Source organism: Rhinoderma darwinii, chromosome 12 (genome assembly GCF_050947455.1).
Source record: "Rhinoderma darwinii isolate aRhiDar2 chromosome 12, aRhiDar2.hap1, whole genome shotgun sequence".
NCBI lineage: Eukaryota > Metazoa > Chordata > Amphibia > Anura > Rhinodermatidae > Rhinoderma > Rhinoderma darwinii.
In genome coordinates, this window is record NC_134698.1 from 31,992,843 (window position 1) to 32,017,749 (window position 24,907).

The 24,907-nt window shown below is 41.5% G+C and overlaps 1 protein-coding gene across 1 annotated transcript in view; it reads left to right on the plus strand.

Moving 5' to 3' along the window:
• The window catches only part of RTF1 (RTF1 homolog, Paf1/RNA polymerase II complex component), a 71,669-nt gene that overhangs the window by 16,245 nt on the left and 30,517 nt on the right, over window positions 1-24,907 (plus strand). The window contains exons 2-7 of the mRNA XM_075843318.1: window positions 10,527-10,637; window positions 11,169-11,319; window positions 11,853-12,057; window positions 14,051-14,171; window positions 16,994-17,105; window positions 17,874-18,012. Of these exons, the coding sequence (XP_075699433.1) occupies window positions 10,527-10,637; window positions 11,169-11,319; window positions 11,853-12,057; window positions 14,051-14,171; window positions 16,994-17,105; window positions 17,874-18,012 (839 nt within the window). The remainder of the gene's footprint in view (window positions 1-10,526; window positions 10,638-11,168; window positions 11,320-11,852; window positions 12,058-14,050; window positions 14,172-16,993; window positions 17,106-17,873; window positions 18,013-24,907) is intronic.

Consider the following 24,907-nt stretch of genomic DNA (forward strand, 5'->3'; position numbering starts at 1 on the left):
GCTGTGATTGGCTACGGAGCTCACATGGGATAAAAGCATCCCAGGAGGCTGGACTTCAGGAAGGAGGGCGTTCTGGGTAAGTATGATTTATTTATTTTTCTGTTGCTGGTTTTGTATTCCCGTTGAATACAATGGGGAAAACCCGCTAAAGAAATTCAACAAAAATTCTGCATCGCAGGTCAAGTAACCACGCAGTGTGGGCATGAGGTTTTCTAAATCTCATCCACTATGCTGCTACTGTAAATTCTGCGGTATTTCAGCAAATATCGTTGCGGAAATTCCGCAGCGTTTACGCTACGTGGGAACCAGGCCTTAAGGGATTTATGTGCGTATGAATTAAAATAAGAAAACTGAAACTAACAAGAAAAAAATAAGTGTGTACCCTAGGACAGACCACCAGGCATGCTTTTCCAACCAACCTACATTGTAGAAGGGTTTTTGTTTTTTTAGGACCCGTTTTTCGAAATGCTTAATTTCTGGGGACATTTTAGGCTACATGCACGCGTTTTGGAATTTTGTACAGAAAATCTGCATCAAACACTGGTAATTCTGCAGGTATAATGCGCACCTAAAAGTGTTTTGGATGCGGTTTTTACATTTTGATGCTTGGATAGGTTCGGTTTTGTGCTGCTGATTTTGTTGCGTTTTTATTTAAACTAGTCTTATACCATTTGCAAGCCGACATGCAAGATAAATTGACATGCTGCGGATTTTAAATCCACACCGCAGGTCGATTTACGCGCCGAAGAAATATGCAATCTGTAGATGAGATTTCTTAAAATCTCACTTACTTGGCTTGTACTGTATTACTCTGCAGATGTGCCTCACGAAAGTTTGCACGACAAATCTACACTTAATACGAATCGTGTGCATTTGACCTTAGGCTTTAGTGAGATTTCGTTTTTGCGCCAAATTATCATACGTCTAAGCAGGGATTTTCTGGTAAATATTTTTTCATGTGTAAGAGATTCTCTCCATGGTGGAAGTTCTCATTAAAAGGCATTTCCCAAGTAGGAAAACCCTTGTCCACATGCCCTCGTCAGATGAATGGATTCTAATAGGCGGTTCCAGCAGTTCGAGTCCTTGCAATCAACTCCATCAAAGTTGTTGTTTCAGCCATTTCAATGAGTGTAAGGCTTCGTTCACATCTGCGCCCGATTGACACAAACGGAAACCAAAGGTTTCTGTTTCCATCACCATTGGTCGACTACGCCCTTGATTCCGTCACAACGACGGAACCCTTGCACAACTGAGACAAATGGAAACCCTTATCACCAGATCCGTCACCATTGAAAGCAATGGTGATGGAAACGGAAACCTATGGTTTCCGTTTGTGTCAGTCAGGGCTCCATTCCGACGGAAAGCTCAGACGTGAACGAAGCTTAACCCCTTCCCTCTTTGGCCGCTTTTGACCTTCCTGACAGAGCCTCATTTTTCAAATCTGACATGTTTCACTTTATATGGTAATAACTCCGGAATGCTTTTACCTATCCAAGGGGGAAGAGAGAAAAAGAACACACGGCGCCACCTTGTGCAAATCAGTGGGTAAAGAAGGAGACGAGAGGGCATGTATCATGCTCACCTAGGTAGGGTTTTCAAAGGGCAAGTAAAACCACGGTGCTGCTGCCAGATCCGAGTCGGTATCCCAAGGGGACCGCTTTGTTGAAGGGAAATGAAGGAGAAAATTTGGATCTTTGCGAGGGCGCTGCTGTGTGGTGGAAATGATAAAAACCAGGTCCAGGGTATAATGTTCAAGAAGTTTTATTCCAATAAGTGGCTACGCGTTTCAACGCTGAACAAGCGTCTTCCTCAGGCCATGTGAATAATACGTTGACAGCATTTATATAACATGTGAGTTCAAATAGGTTTGAGTGAAAAAACCGCCAAATCTGACGGGGTCAAGGTGCGATCGTGACGTCACACCCGGCTTTTTTTCTTCTCTCTTTCACTCCTCGTGCGTGGTCATAAAAACACATTTGCGGTATTACAAAGGTAAAAACATTCCTTAGTTAAAAAATACATAAAGTACATTTTTGCAGACAGCAGGGAGAAAATGAGTACAATACGTAGAAAATAAAAAATAGTGAAAATAAAAATATCCAAGTTTACGGTCCAAAACTCTTGTATATAATTATCTTAAGGGAGGATCGAGTACTAAGAGATTAATAGGTAGTTGGCGCTAATTGGTAATGAAAATGATTGTTTTAGCACAAACTTGAAGGTACTGGGCAAGCGCTTGTGTTGCTGAGTTACACTGAGACGAGCTAGGACGCTAATCCGTTGTCAGGGCAACCAAAGGGGTTTGGAGCCGCAAAATACACTGAGAATGCAAACACATAAAATATATAAAATGCATTCTTGTGGACAGCAAGGGGAGAGGAAGTACAATAAGGGAAATATTGAAAGTAAAAAATAAGTAAATAAAAATGGACATATACTGGGTTACGATCTATACCTCTGGTGAGAAGTTTTGTAAGAAGCGGATTCCTGGTTTGGAAACGGGCTAGCGCTATTTGGTAATGTAAATGATGATTTGAACACAGTCTTGGATACACTGGGTGAACAGTTGTGTTAGTGGGAGACAGTGGAGGGTGCTATGACGCTGATCCGTTGTCAGGGCAACCAAAGGGGATCGGAGCCACGGGACCCGCGGGGCGAGCGGGGCACACTGAAGGTAGGAAGATATGAGATTATACACCAAATGTTGTAGTGTATTGGCCAAAGGGGAAAGGTACTTGGATTCGGTGTGGGACTGGTAGCAACATTCCTTTGTAAAAGGAATGTATTATTGAGGGAAGATGTGTGATTGGGGGATGTTGAGAATTGCGCAATTTTTGAAGCACAATCTTTTAGGATCCTAATGGTATTTTGTACTTGTGTTGCTAGATCGCAAGGAAAGGCAGCGGCACTCGCCTCCGACGCCGGGAGAGCCCAGATGGACCGCAGCCAAAGAACAAAAGCCGACGGACCAACGCCACCGCGGGTGAGTGTTGACCACTAATTGTATGCATTAATTTCGAATGGAGTAGTTTAGCTGCAATGCATTTGATTCAGTTTAGAATGTATTGGCTGCTGGAGGACCCTGTGGAGAGAAGACTGGGTTTCCCCCCCCTCCATGGTGGTCTGGGGTGTCAGTGTACCAAAAAAATCGTATTGTGTACACACCGTCAAATGATAAATTTGCTTATGTGGATTGTTCAAAACAATGATATATAGTGGTCCAATGTTGATTAGCGTTTGTTTGGAAACTTGAGGCGTTTGCTCGGGAGTAGAGTGTGTATTAGTCCAATGTCGATTCGGAAATATCGTTCAAACCCCCTGGGTGTAGTGTTTGTAGTTTGAAAATCCAATAGTTTTCCCTCTGCTTAAGTTTATTGAATCTGTTGGGAACATCTGGGTGAATTTCTTCGATAGGTGTGATTGTAAGTTGGTTGAATTGACACTTGTGTACGTGGGTGAAGTGGCGGGACACACTATGTTTCTGGAAGCCTGTATTCACATTGAACCTGTGTTGGTTTACCCTGGATCTCAGACATTGTGTAGTTCTACCTATGTACTGGAGCTGGCATGTACATTCCATTAGGTAGATTACATAAGAACTGCTACAGCTAAGAGGTGATTTGATTGGGAAGGATTCTTTTGTAACTGCCGATGTATGTATATGTGTATTTTTTATTGGTAATGCTGTTACAGCACAGACAGCGGGGGTGACCGCACTTGTAAGAGCCGTTTGGTTTGGCCAAGAAGGTTGCTTGCGTTGTTTTAGGTTTACGGACTCTACTGGGGGCCAAGATGTTTTTCAGGGTCAAGGATCGTTTGAACGTGATGCTTGGCTGGGCTGGTATCACATCTTTAAGGTAGGGGTCATTTTTAATAAGGTGCCAATGTTTACGTAATATTGCCCTGACTGTTTTGTTCCCTTGATTAAAGGTAGTGATAAAATTGGTTTTGTATTTGTTTGGTTCTGGCTTTTTTTGTACTGGGTTTAGGCAGAGATCTTGGGTCAGTGCCGATGCTTTGTGCCGTGCATCTCTAATTAGGTTTAAGGGGAAGTTCTTTTCCCTAAACCTTCTCTCCAGGTTTAGGGAAAAGAACTTCCCCTTAAACCTAATTAGAGATGCACGGCACAAAGCATCGGCACTGACCCAAGATCTCTGCCTAAACCCAGTACAAAAAAAGCCAGAACCAAACAAATACAAAACCAATTTTATCACTACCTTTAATGAAGGGAACAAAACAGTCAGGGCAATATTACGTAAACATTGGCACCTTATTAAAAATGACCCCTACCTTAAAGATGTGATACCAGCTCAGCCAAGCATCACGTTCAAACGATCCTTGACCCTGAAAAACATCTTGGCCCCCAGTAGAGTCCGTAAACCTAAAACAACGCAAGCAACCTTCTTGGCCAAACCAAACGGCTCTTACAAGTGCGGTCACCCCCGCTGTCTGTGCTGTAACAGCATTACCAATAAAAAATACACATATACATCGGCAGTTACAAAAGAATCCTTCCCAATCAAATCACCTCTTAGCTGTAGCAGTTCTTATGTAATCTACCTAATGGAATGTACATGCCAGCTCCAGTACATAGGTAGAACTACACAATGTCTGAGATCCAGGGTAAACCAACACAGGTTCAATGTGAATACAGGCTTCCAGAAACATAGTGTGTCCCGCCACTTTACCCACGTACACAAGTGTCAATTCAACCAACTTACAATCACACCTATCGAAGAAATTCACCCAGATGTTCCCAACAGATTCAATAAACTTAAGCAGAGGGAAAACTATTGGATTTTCAAACTACAAACACTACACCCAGGGGGTTTGAACGATATTTCCGAATCGACATTGGACTAATACACACTCTACTCCCGAGCAAACCCCTCAAGTTTCCAAACAAACGCTAATCAACATTGGACCACTATATATCATTGTTTTGAACAATCCACATAAGCAAATTTATCATTTGACGGTGTGTACACAATACGATTTTTTTGGTACACTGACACCCCAGACCACCATGGAGGGGGGGGAAACCCAGTCTTCTCTCCACAGGGTCCTCCAGCAGCCAATACATTCTAAACTGAATCAAATGCATTGCAGCTAAACTACTCCATTCGAAATTAATGCATACAATTAGTGGTCAACACTCACCCGCGGTGGCGTTGGTCCGTCGGCTTTTGTTCTTTGGCTGCGGTCCATCTGGGCTCTCCCGGCGTCGGAGGCGAGTGCCGCTGCCTTTCCTTGCGATCTAGCAACACAAGTACAAAATACCATTAGGATCCTAAAAGATTGTGCTTCAAAAATTGCGCAATTCTCAACATCCCCCAATCACACATCTTCCCTCAATAATACATTCCTTTTACAAAGGAATGTTGCTACCAGTCCCACACCGAATCCAAGTACCTTTCCCCTTTGGCCAATACACTACAACATTTGGTGTATAATCTCATATCTTCCTACCTTCAGTGTGCCCCGCTCGCCCCGCGGGTCCCGTGGCTCCGATCCCCTTTGGTTGCCCTGACAACGGATCAGCGTCATAGCACCCTCCACTGTCTCCCACTAACACAACTGTTCACCCAGTGTATCCAAGACTGTGTTCAAATCATCATTTACATTACCAAATAGCGCTAGCCCGTTTCCAAACCAGGAATCCGCTTCTTACAAAACTTCTCACCAGAGGTATAGATCGTAACCCAGTATATGTCCATTTTTATTTACTTATTTTTTACTTTCAATATTTCCCTTATTGTACTTCCTCTCCCCTTGCTGTCCACAAGAATGCATTTTATTTATTTTATGTGTTTGCATTCTCAGTGTATTTTGCGGCTCCAAACCCCTTTGGTTGCCCTGACAACGGATTAGCGTCCTAGCTCGTCTCAGTGTAACTCAGCAACACAAGCGCTTGCCCAGTACCTTCAAGTTTGTGCTAAAACAATCATTTTCATTACCAATTAGCGCCAACTACCTATTAATCTCTTAGTACTCGATCCTCCCTTAAGATAATTATATACAAGAGTTTTGGACCGTAAACTTGGATATTTTTATTTTCATTTTTATTTTCTACGTATTGTACTCATTTTCTCCCTGCTGTCTGCAAAAATGTACTTTATGTATTTTTTAACTAAGGAATGTTTTTACCTTTGTAATACCGCAAATGTGTTTTTATGACCACGCACGAGGAGTGAAAGAGAGAAGAAAAAAAGCCGGGTGTGACGTCACGATCGCACCTTGACCCCGTCAGATTTGGCGGTTTTTTCACTCAAACCTATTTGAACTCACATGTTATATAAATGCTGTCAACGTATTATTCACATGGCCTGAGGAAGACGCTTGTTCAGCGTTGAAACGCGTAGCCACTTATTGGAATAAAACTTCTTGAACATTATACCCTGGACCTGGTTTTTATCATTTCCACCACACAGCAGCGCCCTCGCAAAGATCCAAATTTTCTCCTTCATTTACCTATCCAAGTGATTCTGAGATTGTTTTCTCGTGACACATTGGACTTTGTTACTGGCAAAATTTGCCCGATACATTCAGTATTTAATTGTGATAAACACCAAAATTTAGCGAAAAATTGCAAAAATTAGCATTTTTCTCAATTTAAATGTATCTGCTTGTAAGACAGGCAGTTATACCACACAAAAATGTTGCTAACTAACATTCCCCATATGTCTACTTTAGATTGGCATCGTTTTTTGAACATTTTATTTTTCTAGGACGTTACAAGGCTTAGAACTTTAGCAGCAATTTCTCACATTTTCAAGAAAATTTAAAAATGCTATTTTTACAGGGGCCAGTTCAGTTGTGACGTGGCTTTGAGGTCCTTAGGTATTAGAAACCCCCAATAAGTCACCCCATTTTCAAAACTGCACTCCTCAAAGTATTCAAAACAGCATTTAGAAAGTTTCTTAACCCTTTAGACATTGCGCAGGAATTAAGGCAAAGTAGAGGTGAAATTTACAAAGTTCATTATTTTTTTCCAGAAATTCATTTTGAATCCATTTTTTTTGTACCACAGAATGTTTTACCCAAGAAATGCAACTCAATATTTATTGCCCTGGTTCTGCAGTTTTAGGAAATATCCCACATGTGGCCCTAGTGTGCTACTGGACTGAAGCACCGGCCTCAGAAGCAAAGGAGCACCTGGTGGATTTTGGGTCTCCTTTTTATTAGAATATATTTTAGGCACCATGTCAGCTTTGAACAGGTCTAGTGGAACTAAAACAGTGGAAACCCCCCAAAAGTGACCCCATTTGGGAAACTACACCCCTCGAGGAATTTATCTAGGGGTGTAGCAAGAATTTTGACCGGCCAGTTTTTTTGCATTCATTTTTGGAACTAGGCCATGAAAATCTACATTTTTTTCAAATAAAATGTAGGTTTAGCTAATTTTTTTTCATTTCCACAAGGACTAAAGGAGAAAAAGCACCATAAAATTTGTAAAGAAATTTCTCCCGAGTAAAACAATACCCCACATGTGGTAATAAACGGCTGTTTGGACACACGGCAGGGCTTAGAAGGGAAAGAGCGCCATTTGGCTCTTGGAGCTCAAATTTAGCAGGAAAGGTTTGCGGAGGCCATGTCACATTTGCAAAGCCCCTAAGGTGACAAAACAGTGGAAACCCCCAACAAGTGACCCCATTTTGGAAACTACACCCCATGAGGAAATTATCTAGGAGTACAGTGAGCAGTTTGACCTCACAGGTGTTTTACAGAACTTATTGGAAGTAGGCTGTAAAAATGAAAATCTACATTTTTTTCAAATAAAATGTAGGTTTAGGTTTTTTTTTTTTTCATTTCCACAAGGACTGAAGGAGAAAAAGCACCATAAAATTTGTAAAGCAACTTCTCCCGAGTAAAACAATACCCCACATGTGGTCACAAACATCTGTTTGGACACACGGTAGGGCTCAGAATGGAACTAGCACCATTTGGATTTTGGATAGTGTCTGGGCGCCATGTCACATTTGCTGAGCCCCTGTAGTACTAGTACAGTGGAAACACCCCAAAATTGACTCCATTTGGGAAACTGCACCCCCTGAGGAATCATCTAGGGGTATAGTGAAAATTTTGATCCCAAAGGTTTTTTGCTGAATTAATTAGAATTCAGCTATGAAAATGAAAAATAATTTTGTTTTCCAACAAGATGTAGTTTTAGATCAAGATTTTTCATTTTTACAAGGAATAGAGAAGAAAAAGCACCCCAACATTTGTAAAGTAATTTCTCCCGAGTACGGTAACACCCCATATGTGGTTATAATAGGCTGTTTACGTATATGGGAGCATTCAGAAGAAAAGGAGCGGTATTTATCTTTTGGAGCGTAGATTTTTCTGGAATGGTTTGCGGACGCCATGTTGCATTTGCAAAACCCCTGATGTACCAAACAAAAGTGACCCTGTTTTAGAAACTACACCCTTAAAGGCATTTATCAAGGGGTGTAGTGAGAATTTAGACTCCACAGGTGTTTTTCAGAAATGAATACGCCGTGGATGGTGCAAAGTGAAAATTGCAATTTTTCCACTAATCTGCCCATTCACCGCACAAGATGTTGTGCCCCTAGAGAATCTTACCCCATAAATTGTAAAGCGGGTTCTCCCGGGTATGGTAATGCCTTACTTGTGGCCATAAATTGCTGTTTGGGCACGCTGTAGGGCTAAGAAGGAATAGACTGCCATTTTGAGCATGGATTTTGCTTGGTAATAGTTCCGTTTGGGGTTTTGCTGGTATTTCCGTTTATAATGTGGTGGCATATGTAATCTGTGCGGAGTATATCAGGGCATATGTAATCTGTGCGGAGTATATCAGTGGTATATGTAATCTGTGCGGAGTACCTCAGGGCATAATAAGAGGGTATAATAATGGGGTAAATAATACACTTCTCCATAGATGTGTGTTACGATGTGAAGCGATCCGTTATGCGCAGGCCGGTGTCACACTGATAAACGGTTTTCTTTCTCACTCCCCCTTTTGTAACGCTCTGCACCTTTTGGGGACTTTTTCTCCTTCGTAGTTTGGGAAATATTACTGGGAAAGTTTTGCGCTGGTATAATACGGGCGCCCTCGCTTCTAGCGGATGTGCTATGTCCATTCCCTTTCCTAGTTCCTCAATACTAGGGCCCTGAAACTGAAGGAATGTTCCCCTCCGGCCTGCGCATTGAGAGATTTTTCATCACCGCATTACTAGTGCCGTAACTTTTTTGTTTTTCAGTTGATTGAGCTGTGTGCGGGCTTGTTTTTTGCGAGACGGGCTGTAGATTTTATTGGTACCATTTTAGAACACATACGACTTTTTGATCACTTTTTATTTCATTTTTTGGTAAAGGAAATTACCAATAACAAGCAATTCTGGAATCGTTTTTTATTGTTTTTTTTTATCGGCATCCACAGTGCGCCCTAAATTACATGTTAGCTTTATTCTGCGGGTCGATACGATTACGGCGATACCAAATTTATATAGTTTTTTTTATGTATTGCAGCTTTTGCACAATATCACTTTTTTTATAAAATCATTTGTTTTCTGTGTCGCCATATTCTAAGACCCATAACTTTTTTATTTTTGCGTGCACAAAGCGGTGTCAGTTATTATTTTTTCCGGGACGGATTGTCGTTTTTATTAGTACCATTTTGGAGTAAATGTGACTTTTTGATCACTTTTTATAGCATTTTTTGGAAGGAGATATGACCTAAAAACAAAGATTCTGGCGCTGTTTTTCATTTTTTTTTTTTTTTTTTTTTACAGCGTTCACCGTGCGGGATAAATTACATAAAAGTTTTGTAGTTTGGGTCGTTACGGACGCGGCGATACTAATTATGCGTAGTTTTTTTAATTTTTACGTTTTTTTCCCATAATAAAAGACTTACTATGGGAAAAAAGTCAGTTTAGCTTTATTTTTATTTGAAATGTGTGTGTTTTTATTGTTTTACCACATTTTTATTAACTTTTTTTTACTTTTTTGACTTGTCCCACTAGGGGACATGAGGGCCTGATGCCCCGATCGCTACTCTAATACACTGCACTACATACGAAGTGCAGTGTATTAGCGCTGTCGGTTATTCACTGACAGCACGCCTATGAGGACACGCCGAAGGCGGGTCCTCATCGGCTCCCGTACAAGGCAGACTCGGACGCCATTTTCTGGCGTCCGATTGCCACAGCAACCCAGCGATTGCATCACTAGGTTTTCACCCGATTGGCAACCCATCAGATGCTGCGCTCTATTGAGCGCAGCATCTGAGGGGTTAATCTGCCGGATCGGAGAGTAGCTCCGGTTCTGGCAGTTACAGGAGGGTGCCAGCTGTCACCCCGCGGTGATGGTGCCGGCTCTGCTTCTGAGCCCGCACAATCACTGCGCCGTACATATACTGCGCTTTGCGGGAAGCACCTCCCGACAGCGCCGTACATGTACGGTGCATGTCGGGAAGGGGTTAAAATGCAGATTTGTAGTAAACGTTGGTAAAGGAAACAATACAACTGATTCCAATTTGAGAATATGATCCTATATTTTCCTTTTAGGAGCTGCTTTCCCTTGCCAAGCGCAAGAGAAGTGATTCTGAGGAGAAGGAACAACCAGTGAGCAAACCTGCCGCAACCTCAGACTCTGAGACCTCAGATAGTGATGATGAGGTGAGTATTCCTTGGTTTGGCTTTATCCGTATTTCAAGGTAGGACTATGTAGCTGATTCAAATATACATCATTTTTTTACCTTTGTTACTTTTATCTTTATGTATCAGGGAATTGCCCATACTGCAATTCCCTCATGTATAGCTTTCGCTCAGGAGTTTGCTTTACAGCTATATTCGGGTAATGCAGATGTGATCACAAGTACCAAGTATTTAACTCTGATATCCTCTGAATGGAGCGGGTCTGTAATGATATCCTGACTCTGTCATGACAACTCCTCGTCTTTCCATTCATGATACAGACAATGTAACAGGATTCCCAGTTCTGTTGTCAGTACTGGTGTGATAATCACTGGTGTTGGCTCTGCTTGTAAAGGTAACAATTTGGTAGGTGGCTATATAAAAAGGAATTGCAGAAAATGCAACGGTTTTACTAAAGTCGATCTTCGCTTTAAATGGTTGCCAAGTGGCAAATACAAAATGGTGGCTTTTTATAAAATGTAATTTTAAAATGTTTTCAATTGTGCTTCATAGTGGACAGTTGGAGGCGTCAAAAACAAGAAAAAAGGAAAACCTGGAAAAGGACTGGACAAGAAAGTATCCATGAAGAAGACTACTAACAAGGGCGCCTCTTCTGGCAGCTCTGGAAAGGATAGCTCGGGAGAGAGTTCTGCACCTGAAGAAGGTGAGTAGAATTCTTGAGTTGTTTAAATCTGGAGAAATATTCTCCACCACCTGAATTTGAGTCCAACATGTGTGATTGGAGGGGTCAGTACTAGGCAACATCCATGCATTAGTGGTTGGATCCTTGATAACACCTTAACGCATAATCACGTACATGTACATTATGGAAAGGCAACCGTTTGCACATTCCGCCGTGCATGTACGTGATTGTGATCATGCAGGCACAGAAGCTGTGCTCGCACGATCACCGCAGTAGCCTGGCTGTGACTGTGAGCCCGACATGATGCTTAGGCTAGGATTGGAGAAACCTCCAATCTCGACCATTTAACCTATTAAATGCTGAGGTCAATAGCAACCGCAGCATTTAAATCCTTTGACAGGGAGGGGGCTACCCATGTATGTCACTTATTGGCGGCCAGTGAAAGCGACCAGCATGGCCTAATAGATTTAGCATGGCCTCTAGACTTTTTAAGATGCCCCTCAATGGAATTTCTCTTCTAACGTGGCTTATGTATTGCAAATTCTTATTTCCAGGTGAAGTATCAGACTCTGATAGCAACAGTTCTTCCTCGAGCTCTGATTCGGACTCCTCTTCGGAGGAAGAGGAGTTCTGTGATGGATATGGAGATGACCTTATGGGTGATGAAGAGGACAGGGCTCGTCTGGAGCAGATGACCGAGAAGGAACGTGAGCAAGAGTTGTTTAACCGGATTGAGAAACGAGAAGTGCTTAAAAGACGGTATTCTGACTAACTTTTTTACTATTCTATACATTGTGAATGTCAGTGTTCCCTATGCTGGTCTTTATTGGTACTGGGGGTGTAGTTAACCCTCGAGTCTCAAGATATCAGATTGCACTATACGGTTGCTGGAGACTGTAGAGTGACCTGTTTTTCTGGCGAGTATGTTGTTTTTTGTTTTTAACCAGTTCAGGATCGGGCTATTTTGCACCTTCAGGACCAGACACCGTTTAGCCATTTTTAGCACGTGTTAGTTAAATAGCTATAACTTTTTTATTTGTTGGGCTAACGACGTGATTTGTGCGACGTTTTTTCCGTAGACAATGCAGGTTTCTTCTTTTATCGTTTTTATACACACCTTTTTTTGCTATTTTAGTGTTTTTATTCATAAAGTTTGAAAATAATAGTAAAAAAATAAGCTTTTTTTACGTTTCAGCTATTTTTTTGGGTAATATAGTTTTACCCTAAAATAGACCTTTTATTTGTGATCGTCATTGTCTACCGTAAATTTTAATATATTACATGTCTATATTAGGGTACTAGGGTCAGCGCTATCGTTACAACAATGATTGGCGGAGGGGAACGTTTTTTTTTGGGGTGGGTATTTTATGCGTATTTCTTTAATTTTTTTTTGCACTTGACTTTACTATTTTTTTTTATTACTATGGTCTGTCCCTCAAAATGTTAAAAAAGACCTTTGGGGAACTTTATATATATTTTTTTCTTTCTTTTACACCATGTTTTTCCACTGTAACTGGAGCTGCACAACAGCCCCAATTACAGGGGATATCAGCGCCGCTGCTGCTGTCTCTATTCCTATACACAGCGTTCATTGAGCGCTGTGTAAAAAGACATCGGAGAAGACAGAAGCAACGAAAGCTGCTTCTATCCTCTCCTCAGGGTCCCCGGCAGTCACTGACAGCCGGAGACCCGACATTCAGCTGCCTGATCACGCGGGCAGCAAGTTAAAACCCGAGCCGTAAAAAGTCTATGGCTCGGGTTTTAAGGACCCTGACCGCTGGCCGTAAAAATACAGCCAGCGGTCGGGAACCAGTTAAAGAGGCTCTGTCACCACATTATAAGTGCCCTATCTCCTACATAAGGAGATGGGTGCTGTAATGTAGGTGACAGTAATGCTTTTTATTTAAAAAAACTATCTTTTTTTTCACAACGTTAGGAGCGATTTTGGTTTATGCTAATGAGCTTTCTTAATGCCCAAGTGGGCGTACTTTTACTTTCGACCAAGTGGGCGTTGTACAGAGGAGTGCATGACGCTGACCAATCAGCATCATGCACTCCTCTCCATTCATTTACACTGCACTAGCGATATAGATATATCGCTATGTGCAGCCTCATACACAAGCCCTAACATTACTACAGTGTCCTGATAATGAATACACATGAAATCCAGCCTGGACGTCATGTGTACTCAGAATCCTGACACTTCTGAATCTTTTTTTTTTTTTTTTTTGTGAGATTCCGCCAAGTGAAACCAAATCTCGTTTAGCTCCGTGATCTCGCGAGATTTCGTATCCGTTGCTGGAATCTCACAAAAAAGAGTCAGAAGTGTCAGGATTCTGAGTACACGACGTCCAGGCTGGATTTCATGTGTATTCATTATCAGGACACTAGTAATGTTAGGGCTTGTGTATGAGGCTGCACATAGTGATATAACTATATCGCTAGTGTAGTTTAAATGAATGGAGAGGAGTGCATGATGCTGATTGGTCAGCGTCATGCACTCCTCTGTACAACGCCCACTTGGTCGAAAGTAAAAGTACGCCCACTTGGGCATTAAGAAAGCTCATTAGCATAAACCACAATCGCTCCTAACGTTGTGAAAAAAGATCGGTTTTTTAAATAGCATTACTGTCACCTACATTACAGCGCCCATCTCCTTATATAGGAGATAGGACACTTATAATGTGGTGACAGAGTCTCTTTAAAGGTAATTCATCTATTTTGACGTTTACAATTTGATTCTATTTTGTAGGTTTGAAATTAAGAAAAAACTCAAAACTGCAAAGCGCAAAGAGAAGAAAGAGAAAAAGAAGAAGCATGATGAGGAGCAAGAAAAGAAAAAACAAACCCAGATACTGGAAGCTCAGGCTCAGGTACAAATTTTAGATTTCTAAAAATGCCCAAAAAACGAATTTTTTTTTTTTACAAAGGATTACATGTTTACATAAGACCTATTCACCCGAAAATATTTCTCGTTCGTTACATTGGGGAACACAGACCATGTTGCCACTAGGAGGCTTGACACTAAGAAATGAAAAAAGTGGCCCTCCTACAGCATATACCCTGCCCACAGACCCTGAGCTACTCCGTCTTAGCTTAGTGTCCATAGGAGGAAGACACTTCTGCTAATGCAGCAGTCTCTACCAAAGATTTTTTCTTTTTTCATGTTTTTTAAATCCAGCTAGAATATAGGACACAGATCTGACCTGTGTCCTCTCCTTGGCGGGCGCTCGGTGTCTTATTGCAAATGCACTGCTGTCCAACCTGCCTGTGAAGACGGGGGACAAGTTAGTCAGCTCCTCAGTCACCCACCAGCCTAAGTAGCACCTCTCAACACTTCTGCCACCAGTGTCCCCTTAGTAAAGAATGTCTTTGGTGGCTTTGAATGATTGTTCGTGAGGCTGATCAGGCTCTGGGAAAGGTTCTCCCTTTCCAGGTCATGGCCCACTTTACCGGAGCGGTTGGAGCTTCCTGGACTGTGTGGCATCATGCCTCTCTCTGCCCTTCAATTGTGCAAGGCAGTCACGTGGTCTGCTTTGCACACTTTTGTCAAGTTCTACCAGGTGCACACCTTTTGCTTCTGCAGACGCTTCCCTAGGTCACAAGGTCTTGCAGACATCTGTGAAACAGGTTACCATGTCCTGTGTTCTGTTTCCACCCCAGGAGATTGTTCTAGGTTGTCCCACAGGTTCTGTCCCTCAATCTCACGAACAAGGAAATAGGATGTTTGAGTACTCACCATAAAATCCTTTTCTTGTCCAGGTCAATGGGGGACACGGCTCCCAAGCATTGTTGTTTTTTTTTGTGTTTTTTTGTTTTTGTTTATGGATGTCAGTATGAGGAATTCTCATGTGTTTGACATAGCCCTTTTATCTACTCCTACAAACTGAATAGCCCAGTGACTGGGCAGGGTATATCCTGTAGGAGGGGCGACTTTTAGCTTTTTTTTTTTTTTTTTTTTTCTTCTTATTCAAGCCTCCTAGAGGCCACAGCATATACCTATGTCTGTGTCCCCCCAATGAACTGGATGAGAAAAGGAATTTACAGTCCGTACTCAAAAAATCCTGTTTTCTCATGTGTTCTGTCTGTTTTTCACGGATCAAAACAAGTGAAACCAAGAAGTGCTTGCTCAGGAGAAAAACTAATGGCAGACAGAAACCATATGGATGAACATGGTCAGTTTTTTTTCTTGTGGACGCAAATTTGACGCGCTCGTGTGGATAAAGCCTTGGGTTAAAAAAATCTTCTGCCCAACAAGTTCAACCTTTCTCAGATTAATTATACATCAAACATGACAGGTTAAGGCCTCATGCACACGACCGTAAAAACTCCCGTAATTACGACCCGTAATAACGGGCTCATAGACTTCTATTGGCCACGGGTACCTTCCCGTTTTCTTACGGGAAGGTGCCCGTGCCGTTGAAAAAGATAGAACATGTCCTATTTCAGGCCATGATAACGGCACGGACAGCCCATAGAAGTCTATGGAGCTCCCGTAATGACGGGTGGCTACATGTGTGCACCCGTCATTACGGCAGCGTTGCTAAGGGACGTCAGTAAATAGTCACTGTCCAGGGAGCTGAAAGAGTTAACTGATCGGCAGTAACTCTTTCAGCACCCTGGACAGTGACTACCGATCAGAATAAAGAGCAACCTGTAAAAAATAAGACGTTCATACTTACCGAGAACTTCCTGCTTCCTCCAGTCCGGTCTCCCGGCCATTGCCTTGGTGACTCGTCCCTCTCGACATCCGGCCCGACGTCCTGGCCGTCCCTGGATGACGTTTCAGCCCATGTGACCGCTGCAGCCAATCACAGGTCAATCACAGGCTGCAGCAGTCACATGGACTGCCGCGTCATCCAGGGATGTCGGGCTGGATGTGAAGAGAGGGACGCGTCACCAAGACAACGGCCGGGTAAGTATGAATTTCTTTAACTTTTATTACAGAAAGGGCTGTCCCTTCTCTATCCTGCACTGATAGAGAGAAGGGGCTGTCGATTAGTGCAGTGCTATTTCGCCGCCAAAAACGTGCCTGTAAATACGGGTGGAATACGGGTGACACCGGACCCATATTTACGGGCACGGGTCCGTAAATACCGGTGCAAAACGGGTCGAATACGTGTGACAACGGACCCGTATTTACGCCAGTATTTACGGGTGGGAAAAAATACGGTCGTGTGCATGAGGCCTTAATAAAGGGTAAAACCAAAACTGCTCCTGGTTGCATTTCCATCCAGAGATTAAAATCTTATGGCGGATGACAGAATAAGCAATACTGTTCCTAAGAAAACCGCACAGCACCTGAAGCAACCCTGAAAAAACATACTCATCCGCTACCCCACTGGTGAGGAGGAACCATGGAACTGTGGTCACCAGTAGTAGCAGTGATCAGTGAAAGGACAACCCCTCTATGGGAGATTAAAGAAGTTGTCCAGGATTAGAAAAACATGGCTGTTTTCTTCCAGAAACAGCGCCACACTTGTCTGTGTTGTCAAGTATTGCAGCTCAGCTCTGTTGAAGTGAATTAGGCGGAGCTGTAATACCACTTACAAGCTATGGACAGGTGTAGCACTGTTATGTTTTTTTTTGTTTTTTCTAGAAGAAAGCAGCTATGTTTCTCTATTTCTGGACAACCTTTTTATGGTTGCTTCAGTTATATATAAAACATTTATTGTTTGTTTTTTTTAAAATGAAGGTTACTTCCCATAACAAGGAGAGACGCTCTAAGAGAGATGAGAAATTGGACAAGAAGTCCCAAGCTATGGAGGAGCTGCGAGCAGAGCGAGAGAAGAGAAAGAACAAGACTGGTATGATTTTTTTTTTTTTTAGATAAATTTTCCTTGTATGGAAGCCGCATAGATGGATTGAAAATGCCTTCATAGAGTGGGTGAAAGATGGCTGTGAAAGTTTTGGTGATTAAATAGTTTTACATCTAAGTGCTGCTTCCACGCATTTCTTTCGATCATCCACGAGGAGAGGTCACTCGTTTTGTAGTCTTCCATCGACCGTGCGGTTATTTGGCTGCAGTGCTACTCCATACACTTGCTTTTTATATATATATATATATATATATATATATATGAGTAAAATACCTTGCATGACTACTTGGTATGTGATCCGTTTTATAAATGTATTTCTCATCTGTTCTCCTATGAGTAGAAGGTTGTCATTTATCACATAGCATTACTGCAACCCTTTGGGGCAGTATTACTTTTTTTGTTAAGCGTGTGGGTTGAGAAGGATAATTTTTTTTTAAAATTTTTTTTTTTATATTTTTTTTTGTTACTTGATCGTAACATTGTGGCTGCATTATGGCCGCAGCTCCTGGCCTGTTCTAATCGCTCGAAACAGCTGCAAAATAGGGACCTCGCTCTTGGTATACTGGCCTAAAGAGAATGGTCCACTTGACTACTGTCAACCTATTTTATCTTGTAGCAAAATTGTTTGATACAGACCGGTTGTAATCTGCCCGGCTATTTTTTTAAATGTATTACGTGGCAGCCATTCATATGAATGTGGATAGAGATTGTTTTTTTTTTTAAATTGCAAAATGTTGATTTTTTTTTTTTTTATAGCTGAGCTTATTGCTCGTAAGCAACCTCTAAAGACAAGTGAAGTTTACTCTGATGATGAAGAGGAGGAAGAAGATGAGAAATCTAGTGAGAAGAGTGATCGTTCCTCTAGATCGTCTTCCTCATCTGATGAAGAAATGGAGTAAGTGTTGAAGTAATTTTTATGAAAAAATGATGTACAGTAATTGAGCTGCACCGGATCAGGGAAGTCTCAAATATCATCTGTAAATATAGGTTTCTCGTTAGTCTCATTGGGGGAATACAGACTATGTGGTATATGCTGTAGCCACTAGGAGGTGTGATACGAAGCATAAAAAGTGAAGGAGGGGTATATATTGTAGGAGTCAACAAACACTGAGCTGGTCAGTCTTAGATTAGTGTCCTACCTATCTTAAGCTCCTATGGGCACCAAATAAATATATACTGGTACACTTAAAAAAAAATATATATTCTTAAGTCATTTAAAATACAATATAAATAAGTGTGATTCATGATATTAACAGTACTTGTGACCTGTGTGTATTCACATCCATATGAAGGCCCATGGTTTTTAGAGCTCTTTTCTAGTGACACTCGGCTTTTTGTTAGTATCCATCTGTCATTTATCTTGCATTTTAAGTGATTTAATAAAAAAAATTTACCAGTATATATTTCGTGCCCATTATGCTCTCAAGGAGCTTTAGATCAGTATCATATTGTGTTGGAGTTTGGGCCACACCACTTTGTCTGGATCATTTATTCGAATTAGATTCGTGTCAGTAGGAGGCTGTCTTTGGTGTCGTCTTTTTTTTTTTTTTTTTTCTTTTTTTTTTTTCCCTTGTATTTTATTCAGCGGGTGACACTGTCCCTCTACTTTCTCCAACATCTGGCGGGCACTCAGTGTTTCCATTGCACTGTTGTGCCTATGATATCCTGAAGACCATAGCGTAAGCTGAGGGTCGTTCCCCCTTTCCTGCTCTACCAGTGTCTCACCTGATTGAGCTGGTGAGAATCCCTCCCCCCTCCTCCTCCTAATTCCCTTGACTGTCTGCCAGTTTCTTCTCTGGTAGCTCTCCTCCCTGGTGATTCCTCAGGGGCGCTCCTTTCTTTTGCCCAGCTGGCAGGTACTCTCCACAGACACCTACCTTTTAGGGTTGGGGATGTGCCTTCCGAAATCTCAGGGCCCTGGGCATCTGGTTCCACCAAGAAGCTTTCCCCCCCCCAATCAACATTATGCAACTGAGGGTGATCTTCCTCTGTCTGTCACTGGTGGCCGGCAGTCAGGTCCAAGTCTACAAAATGTCACTGCAGTGGCCTACCGCAATCATCAAGGCAGGGCACTGCCAAGATTTCCTGAAATGGGTAGAGCTTTTTCCGTACTTGCTCTCCCGGCAGTCCACATTCCCAAGGTAAACAATTGGTTTGCGGATTACTTGAGTCGTGAATGGTCCAACCCATGGGAGTGGGCCCTTCATCACAAGGTGTTTGAACAAACTTGTTCCAGGTGGTGTATTTTGATGTGGACATGCTGGTGAATTTCCTCAACTGCCAGGTGCCCCCCTCCGTTCCTCAGGAGGATCGGGGTCTGAGTTTCCGACCGTTCTTGTTGCTCTAGACTGGCCGCGCCATTGTTGGGATACTATAAAGTGAAAAAATTAGCAACTTGGGCACAAATTGTAGAAATGTAAAAATATATAAACTTTATTACATTTAGACATAACAGGATAAAAAGATGAGTCACACAATGAGTAGGCGTCAAACTATGCTAGACCAAAGCATTAAATAGCTGTAGTAGGTTATTCACACATATTTGTAGCAAAATGCAGACAAAGTATATATTGAAGGTCCAAGAGAAACCGCCGGAACATATGTAGTGTGTCAAATGCTTACTAAATGTGAAGTGGCAATTAATATATGCAATGGTGAATACAGACAATGTTTAATAAATATGCCAAGAACGGCACAATGGAGAAACTAATAATGATGTACTACAGAGGGCTGGATCATGTCAGAACTGCCAATATAACATGACTGACAAATGTAGAGAAGTTACATACCAAAAGTCATGGTCGCACACAGGAGGGACGCTCTCACCCGACGCGCGTTTCGGCATTTGTAATACATTTGTTCTGTACCACAGAAGGTTTTACCCAAGAAATGAAACTCCATATTGATTGCCCAGATTCTGCAGTTTTTAGAAATATCCCACCTGTGGTTCTAGTGCGGTAATGGACTGAAACACCGGCCTCAGAAGCAAAGGAGCACCTAGAGGATTTTGGGGCCTCCTTTTTTTAGAATATATTTTTGCCACCATGTCAGGTTTGAATAGGTCTTGTACCAAAACAGTAAAGACCTCCCCCAAAGGTGACCCCATTTTGGAAACTATACCCCTCAAGGAATTTATCTAGGGGTATAGTTAGCATTTTGAACCCACAGTTTTTTTGCTAAATTTCTTTGAATTAGTATGTGAAGATGAAAATCTACTTTTTGTGTGAAAAAACTTAGACATTTTTACAAGGAATAAAGTAGAAAAAACACCCCAACATATGTAAAGCAATTTCTTCCGATTTATAGCAATACCCCATATGTGGTAATAAACTGCTGTTTGGACCCACAGCAGGCCTCAGAAGAGAAGGAGCACCATTTGGATTTCTGATTTTGCTGGAATAGTTTTCAGTGCCATGTCGCGTTTGCAATGCACTGGAGGGATGAAAACCGTGGAAACCCCCCAATAGTGACCCCATTTTGGAAAATACACCCCTCAAGGAATTTTTCTAGGGGTAAATTTAGCATTTTGACCCCACAGTTTTGCGGAATTCATTGGAATTAGTCTGTAAAGGTAAAACTCTCTTTTTTTTTTTTCTGTAAGCACGTACACCTTTTTAATTTTTACAAGGAATAAAGGAGAAAAAGCACCCCAACATTTGTAAAACCATTTCTCCTGATTACGTAAATACCCCATATGTGGTAATAAACTGCTGTTTGGACCCACACCGGGGCTTAGAAGGGAAGGAGCGCTATTTGGCTTTTGGAGCTCAAATTTAGCTGGAATAGTTTTTGGGCGTCATGTCGAATTTGCAAAGCCACTGAGAGACCGAAACAGTGGAAGCCCCCCAAAAGTATCCCCATTTGGGAAACTACACCACTTAAGGAATCTATCTAGGGGTATAGTGAGCATTTAGGTCCCACAGGTCTTTTGCAGAATTTATTAGAATTAGGCCGTGAAAATTAATATCGACATTATTTCCACTAAAATGTTGTGTAGTACCGTGTTAGCCAGAGACAATATGAAATGTTAAATACTTTTGTGTCAAAAAAGACAAAAGTATAATAGGTATGATACCTTTATTGGCTAACCATAAAAGTTCTATATGCAAGCTTTCAGAGTGCTCTGAAAGCTTGCATATAGAACTTTTATGGTTAGCCAATAAAGGTATCATACCTATTATACTTTTGTCTTTTTTGACACAAAAGTATTTAACATTTCACTAAAATGTTGAATTTTTTTTCAATTTCACAAAGGATAAAGGAGAAAATGCCGCCCAACATTTGTAAAGCAATTTCTCCCAAGTACGGCTATACCCCACATGTGGTCATAAATGTTTTTTTTTATTAGAAAGTAATTAACCCTTTCCGAACTGATCCATGTTTTGCTTTTTCTTTTTCGTTTTTACCTTCCGAGAGCCACAACTTTTTTATTTTTCCGTCAATAGAGTGGTGTGAGGGCTTATTTTTTGCGGGACGAGCTGTAGTTTTTATTGGTACATAAGACCTTTTGAAAACTTTTTATTAAATTTTTTGGTAGAGCGAAGGTGACCAAAAAACTGATTTTGCTGTTTAAAATTCTTTATTTTTCACGGCGTTCACCATGCGAATTCAATAATGGTATATTGTAATAGCTTGAACTTTTACGGACGCAGCGATACCAATTTGTTTTTAATTTTTTTTATATATATTTTTTTTTACATAAGAGAAAAAAATGTGAAAAGGGTTTCTTTTTGGACTTTAACTATTTAATTTTTTCCACTAATTTACTTTTGTTTTTACATATTTTATTAGTACCCATAGGAGACAGTATATTGTCATTTTTACAGGCTCCTGTAAAAGCGTGATCGCTGTTTCTGTCCGTTAGTCCCGGGTGTCAGCTGTAATACACAGCTGACACCTGCAACGTATGGCACGGACTCAGCGCGTGAGACGCTCCATGTATCACCCCCCCCCACACCACGACATGCTATAAAGTCATGGTGCGCGAAGGGTTTAACCCCTTAAGGACGCAGCCTAGTTTGGGCCTTAAGGCTCAGAGCCCATTTTTCAAATCTGACATATTTCACTTTATGTGGTAATAACGTCGGAATGCTTAAACCTATCCAAGCGATTCTGAGATTGTTTTCTCGTGACACTTTGGGCTTCATGTTCGTGGTAAAATTTGGTCGATATATTCAGTCTTTATTTGTGAAAAATTGCAAAATTTAGAGAAAATTTACATAAAATAGCATTTTTCAGAATTTAAATGCATCTGCTTGAAAAACAGACGGTTATACCACCCAAAATAGTTACTAGTTCACATTTCCCATATGTCTACTTTAGATTGGCATCGTTTTTTGAACATTATTTTATTTTTCTTGGACGTTACAAGGTTTAGAACATAAACAGCAATTTCTCATATTCTTAAGAAAATTTCAAAAGCCTTTTTTTGAAGGTGCCAGTTCAGTTCTGAAGTGGATTTGAGGGGCCTATGTATTAGAAACCCCCATAAAACACCCCATTTTAAAAACTAGACCCCTCAAAGTATTCAAAACAGCATATAGAAAGTTTTTTAACCCTTCAGGCATTTCACAGGAATTAAAGCAATGTGGAAATGAAATTTGCAAATTTCATTTTTTCTGCTGAATTTCAATTTTATTCAATTTTTTTTTAGTAACAGAGAAGGTTTTACCAGAGAAACACTACTAAATATGTATTGTCCAGATTCTGCAGTTTTTAGAAATGTCCCACATGTGGCTCTAGTGCGCTCGTGGACTAAAACACAAGCCCTAGAAGCAAAGAAGCACCTAGTGCATTTTGAGGCCTCTTTTTTATTAGAATATATTTTAGGCAGCATGCCAGGTTTGAAGAGGCGTTGAGGTATCAAAACAATGGAAACCCACCAGAAGTGACCCCATTTTGGAAATTACACCCCTCAAGGAATTCATTTATGGTTTTTGTTATCATTTTGACCGCACAGTTTTTTCACAGCACCTATTTGAATTGGGCTGTGAAATGAAAAAAATGATATTTTTTCCAATAAAATGTCATTTTTGATCAAATTTTCTTATTTTCACAGGGAACAACATACCCCATTTTGTTGCCCAATTTGTCCTTAGTGCGGCAATACCCCATTTGTGGTGATAAACTGCCGTTTGGGCCCATGGGAGGGCTCAGAAGAAAAGGACCACCATTTGGCCTACTGGAGCTTTTCTGGTGCTAAGTCATGTATGCAGAAGCCCCTGAGGTACCAGTACAGCTGAAACCCCCGAGAAGTGACCCCATTTTAAAAACTACACCCTTAAGTCATTCATCTAGAGGTGTAGTGAGCATTTTGACCCAACAGGTACTGTGTAAAAGATAATGCGCAGCAGATGGTGCAGTGTGAGATTTGCAATTTTATATATGTATATGCCATTTCAGTGTCCAATATAGTGTGCCCAGCATGCGCCACCGGAGATATACACCCCTTAAATTGTAATGTGGGTTCTCCTGGGTACGACAATACCCTACATGTGGCTGTTATCAGCTGCCTGGGCATACGGCAGGGCTCAGAAGGGAAAGATGAGGGGGGTAAGCTGTGCGGAGTGCATCAGGGTAAATTAAAAATCAAGGGATGTATGATACATTTTAAAACAATCTTTTATACAGAGCCCTGGTTTTTCGGGACACGTGTCACATTGGTATATTGTGTTCTTCCTTATCCCCCTCTTATAGCAGACTCTGCACCTCTTTTGACTATTTCCCTTTCAACCGGTTTGGGGAACTTCTCCTGGAAAGTGTTGCCCTGGTACGATGCGTGTGGCCTCGCTTCCAGAAGTACTGGGTGTCCCCCCTTCCTGGTCCCTAAAGATTAGATCTTGAAATTCCAGGAAAGTTCCCCTCTGGCCTGCACATCGACGTAGCACATACGAATTGTACAAAGCCATCTGTATGATGTGCCCGGCCAGCTTCTTATACCACACCGCATGGCGCTGTAGGGCTTCAGGACTTGATTTGACAAGTCCATCCCTCCCATGTACCTATTGTAGTCCAGGATGCAGTCTGGTTTGGGGGTGGCCTTTCCTTCATATATCCTAAACCTGTAGGTATACCCTGATGCACTCTCGCACAGCTTATACATCTTCACGCCATACCTTGCCCTCTTACCCGGCAGGTACTGGCGGAATTGAACCCTCCCTTTAAAATGTACCAGGGACTCATCAATAGAAAAACACTTCTCGGGGGTGTATGCTTGGGAAAACCGGGCACTGGAACGGTCTAATAGGGGTCTCCGTTTATACAAACGGTCAAAACTGGGGTCATCTCGGAGTGGGCACTGCTCATTATCAGTATTATGTAAGAAGCGAAGTATTGCCTCATTTATTTATTTTTTTAGGTTCCAGTTCATTTCTGAAGTTGCTTTGAGGGGCCCATATATTAGAAACCCCTATCAAACCCCTCAAAGTATTCACAACAGCATGTAGAAAGTTTATGAACCCTTTAGGTGTTTCACAGAAATTTAGAGCAAAGTAGAGGTGAAATTTACTCTTTTTATACCATTTTTTTTATAACACAAAAGGATTTATCAGAGAAACGCAACTCAATACTTATTGCCCAGATTCTGCAGTTTAGAGAAATATCCCACATGTTGCCCTCGGGCGGTAATGGACTGAAGCACCGGCCTCCGAAGCAAAGGAGCACCTAGCGGATTTTGAGCCCTCTTTTTTATTAGGCACCATGTCCGGTTTGAAGAGGTCTTGTGGTGCCAAAACATTGGAAACCCCCCAAAAGTGACCCCAATTTGGAAACTAGACCCCTTGAGGAATCCA